The 5,266-nt window shown below is 39.7% G+C and overlaps 1 protein-coding gene across 1 annotated transcript in view; it reads right to left on the reverse strand.

Annotated features, from left to right (window-relative positions):
- Window positions 1-273: 273 nt before the first annotated feature.
- ADAM10 (ADAM metallopeptidase domain 10) overlaps window positions 274-5,266 on the reverse strand; it is a 102,078-nt gene continuing 97,085 nt past the window's right edge. Inside the window, exons 14-15 of the mRNA XM_004709452.4 lie at window positions 4,102-4,228; window positions 274-2,546 (exon numbers count right to left, since the gene is read on the reverse strand). Coding sequence (XP_004709509.1) covers window positions 2,452-2,546; window positions 4,102-4,228 — 222 coding nt within the window. The 3' untranslated portion in view covers window positions 274-2,451. The remainder of the gene's footprint in view (window positions 2,547-4,101; window positions 4,229-5,266) is intronic.

Raw genomic sequence — 5,266 nt, forward strand, 5'->3', positions numbered from 1 at the left:
TCAGTTCTTCCACTAAGACAAAATCTTCGAATACTGATTAGAAACCACGTAGAGTGGTGGAGATTACTTGAGTGTTCTTTGTTTTTACAGCGATCGATAAAGGTACATTTTTCTGCAGGGACTCCAAACTCGATGTACAGCCAGCTACCTGTCTGTGGGAGTCCACAGTCCTCTTTCTGACTCACAGCCCTCAATCGCTCAGGAAGGGAGAGTTGCTGAGGGGGCGGCTTCTGGGGGCGGCTTTCACGGTTCAAAAAGTATGGAACCTTCACATTGATTTCATCAAGTCTATTTATTAATGCATTTCAAGTTTCAAAAATCCTTACATCTTTGCACAATACTTTTATTTTTGCAATTTTTAGTAAAAATTTCCAAAGTGAACAAAAAGATACTGTATAAAACACAGTGGACATTAAACTGACAGTAGTAATAGATCCCATTCATGTTGACCATTTTCTTTGACCACATCTTGATCTGCAGTGGAAAGAGTTCAGTGCACATTATCTCTTTTCAGAAAACATTTAACGCAGACTCAAATAAAATAGGGCAGTGTGTACCTGCCAAAATCCTACCACAGGATAACATTACAAGCAAAAAATTTACATGTTCCAAAGTCTACCACACTCGAGAAGTTACTAAGAACCCTTGCAGAATAAAAGTCACCATTTTAGAAATGCAAACCCATTTCCAACCTTTGCACAGTCCAAAAAAAAAGGCATTTAAATGATTTAAAAGCAATTACATACATATATACCTACTTGTTTGTTTAGAATTATTTATAGTCTATCTGGGGTTTCATGTACAAAATTTGTCTCTAAATCATGTACAAAAAGCTGTATTTTGAAAAAGTCACCATGTACTGTACAAGTTTACAAGGAAGAGAGCCCGTTATTTTCTCTAGCATTTTTGGCCTTGCTGGCTTGCGTCACATTATGAGAATGATTGTGTAAACCTTATACTCTTAAGAAAAAAAGGAGGGGTGAAAAAAAGCCCAAACACAGAAATTTTTTCAACCTTCCCTAAATTTGTCTCCTATGTAAAGCCAGGAAAATCACAGCTGTTTACTCTAATGTAAGGGATGCAGTTGGAAAACAGAAGCAATATATACGTCACAAGCTTAATTTTTTTGTAATGCCCCCTTCCACTTCCTGCATAGCAATAAGCCTGTTAATACATTAAATGCTTTTGCTTTCTTTCTTTAAAATGCCAATTATTTACATCAGCTTAAAAAATAAATTTGGGATAGGGCATTGTGCTGTTTCACCTTTAGTACTGTTAAAATAGTTTAAGGTGGGGAGGGGGAACGTAAGAAGGCCTATCTACAATTTCACCTAGTTGAGTGAACTGTTCCTTAGTGGTTACCCATGACCAGTGATAGTATGCTGGGGGGGGAAACTGTTCAAATCTTCTCTCGACACAATAAAGACACAGCTTTTCTTTTCCCTATCAGGCAGGAGGGGAAAAAACACAATCAGCATACTTTAGGTATATGGAAAACACAAGTAAGTAGGCTACAAATAAAAAGAATCATTGACATGATCTCTAGCGAAGCATGAAAATAATTCCCCCCCAATTCAAATAACGGACTTGAATCAGAAAGTTTAAAATAAGCACGCAGAAATCAGACACTGACACAAAGAGCTAATTCTGAAGTAGTATGCTGCATATGTCCAGTTATCACACTTCCTGACTGTGTTCTTCTGCGTAGTAACTCCTGTGCTCTTCTTAGCAGCCACTTGATAAAAATAAAATGAAGATCAGAACCAACTCCATCGTAAGAAAGAGGGAGATTGATCCTCACTTCAAACTGCCTGTGTAAAGCATGTCAGAATCCTGGACCACTGAATACCACCATTCTCTGTTATCCTGAGTATGTCAATTAAACAGTAATTTTTCATTAAGAGCGGAAAAATTTTATAATACAAAGAAACATCCATATTGCAATTTCTGTTTACAATTGCACACAGAAGTACAGTGTACGTATGAAATACATGTCTGCATATAACAAGGTATGTACACTGGCAAGTGATGTCTCCAATGTTGAGGTGGCTGAGCCGCCTAGCCTTGAATGGCAGTTGAAAAAAATATAGAGAGAGAGATATTTCAATTTGTGATAAAAGTTATCGAGAGCCAAGTTTGCCTGCAAGTGAAGAAAATGCAGCAATGAAGAACAGGGAACCTAGGCACGTACTAATACCCTAAGCCTGTGCCACTGGGTTAAAAACAGCTGTCCATAGAAAACCAGGTTCCTTTTCTAACCCCCCACCCCCCAAATTGGAATTTCCAAGCATTCAATTTTAAGTAATTCCACCTGGGCTGAGGACATGCTTTCTTGCCATTTGTTTCTTCGACTGCTATGTGTGAGGGTTAGCTGGGGGGATGACTTGATAGGTTCTCTTTGGAGTGAGTTTCCACTATAGGCACTAGGAAGGACCACAGCAAAAGCGGCAGTCAACGTCTCATGTGTCCCATCTGATAGCTCTCCCGGGGCCTTTGGCGTTGGGGTTGCTGAATGGGCTGCGGAGGTCTCCTCCTCTTTAAAGTGCCTGTGGGTCACAAACAAAATACAAAACAAGACTCACCGTGAGCTTTCTACCAAAGAAACAAAAGCAGTAAAACCAGCTGCTGTCTCAGTAAGGAAGGGTGTACATCAATGCTGTCAATGAGAACTCTAGGACAGGACACGCACACATTGCCAAAGTTAGTGTAGCCGCAGCAAAACATAGGTACTACAGCCATAGTAACATTTGAAGTGAGATAACTTTTAGATTTTACCCTAAAACAGCCTGAATTAGCATTTTATCACCTTGTCAATATAAAGAATTCCTAATGAAACGTCTGATATAGCGAGTCTCCACAAAGTCGAAGACATATTGTATATTTACAGCTCTTCTCAGCTGAGACTAGCTGCATTTCTAATGCTCAGGAGCTACAAATATGAGACAGAGTAAGCTAAATTCAGATGGATGTTGTGTCTTTGAGGCAAAGATTTATCCTCGGGCTGGGTCCCAGTTGCCTAATCTATACACAGGGATGGTAACTAATTCATATAGCTTGTTTTGAGGGTTGTAGGGAAGGTCATGTGGAAGTATGTAGCCCTTTTTGTGAGATTGTGATGACAGGGGTTGGGGTGTTTTGTTCTGTTTTCTAGTTTTTAATAGTGGCATTTCCTTAAAATAAAATAATAGACAAGTAAAATCCCTGCTTCACTGAATGAGATTCATTGTTTTATAAAATGTCATGTGGCCCTTGGAAATGCCTAAGAAACGGGCATAAATTCCAGATTGCTAACCATGTGAATCCAGGAAAAGCAATGATGTCAAAATCAAATTTCCTCTGATTTCCACCAGGTTCGTGCTCTAGCAGGACTACTGGATTCCTTGCCTGAAGACAGGGAGAGTAAGTGGGGTAACTAAAGGAAAATACTATAAACTGTAAGTGTAAACGTTAACAAACTCCTCGTGTTCAAATACTTTGAGATTTTACTGTGGCTGTCTGTGGGAGGCAGTCAGGGAAGTGCTGCCTCTCAGGGCCTGCCCCATGCACCCACAGTGGGCAGAGCTCTGGGCCAGGCAACATGGAAGCCATGAACACCTTGTGAACAGAGTGAGTAACCAAGTAGAAATAAATGATCTGAAGCGCTTGCTTCCTACACTTTTCTCCTCCAAAGCCCTGGAGCTAATCTAAAGAGGGTCCTCCCTCCTAATGCCGAGTCATCCCTGTTTCCCGCGTGGACCGTGATCATCTCTAGTGTGAAGCCTCTACCCTAGGACTCTCACACTGGAGCCCGTATTTTTCCTATAAATGCCCTCCTTGAGGAAAGCCAGTTCATTCCCCCCACACAAAAAAATAATTTCAAAAATATCACACAGGCACACACGTGACACTCAGGTTAGATTAGCATTTCAATGGCAGCTGGCTATTAGCTAGATTGGAATGATAAGTAGCATATTTAAACATCAACTAAATCATTCATCCAGCCATCTCCTTCCCAAGGAGGAAGTACTATAAAATGAATTACCAAAGACTCATTTATAATTCAGTTCCGCCTGTTAGATGGTTCTGAGTTGTATAAATATTTACCTGTTCAAACAGTCTTACCTGGAAGTGGTTTAGGAGGAGGCAACTTTGGATTACTACTCGGAGTATGGACACTGCATATCTTAATGAATCCAGCCATTAGCATGATCAAGGCAATCCCCATAAGTAACACTGCCCACCAATGAGCCTAGAAAGAAAAAGATTTCCATCAAAACCACTTATAAGATATTCTATATCACAAAATATAGAACATTATCCAAATGTATTTTATACAATATAAAATACAGACTAGAATAAGTTACACTTTATTTTTGATAAATATTTATTGGTTGGAAAAAAAACATTTACTGGCTGCGACCTGGGCATACAGATCATATATGTGTACCCATCTATTACTCCTTAATGCACATTGAAAAGTTTAAAGAAAAAAATAGGAAGCATTCATAATCCATCCTCTAGAATCTAAATGAAACCACTCAATTTTATTCACTTTCAGTCTCTTTTCTACATTTCACTGCTTATCACACACACGTAAGAAACACAGTTCAAAACTGGGCTCATCCTGCACATAGTTTTATATATATACGCGCAATGTTTCATTGCACTTCCCCATATTATTAGATGCTTTCTGGTTTGAGTATTACCTTTTGGGGGGGGGGCCCTTACTCTCCAGACTATGCTGTTTCTGCTCTCCACCTGGCTACACACTGGGATGACCTGGAGTTTTAAAAACTCAGTCAAAATCCAAACTAGTTAAATGGGGATGGAGGTAAAATCCAGGTGTCCGTAAATTTTGTTAAGACTTCTGAGATGACTCTATTATATAGTACAAGATGAAGAACTATTAGTCTCTATCAAGGGTCAGCAAACTTGTTCTGTAGAGGCCAGGTAGTAAATTATTTTAGGTTTGGCAGGCAGTACCGTCCCTGTCATGACTACTCACTTCTGCCAATGAAGTGCGCACTCAGCTACAAATGCAAAACTAAGGAGCATGGCTGTATTCCAATACAATTTTACTTACAAAATCAATCATCGGCCCACAAGCCCCTTGTGGTTTGATCACCCGTGTTCAATCTTACTAGGCTACCTCTAAACAACTGTCTTCATTCCACCTCCCTACCTATTACCCACCTATGAGATCGGCTTGACTGAATGTAGGAGAAGTTCTTATGGCTCCAATAACCAGCACGCACATGGTAAAAGAAAGGGTCTCAACTTTAAGTAG

The sequence above is a fragment of the Echinops telfairi genome, unplaced genomic scaffold (assembly GCF_000313985.2).
Source record: "Echinops telfairi isolate 266 unplaced genomic scaffold, ASM31398v2 ScPeMD7_8;HRSCAF=38, whole genome shotgun sequence".
Lineage (NCBI taxonomy): Eukaryota > Metazoa > Chordata > Mammalia > Afrosoricida > Tenrecidae > Echinops > Echinops telfairi.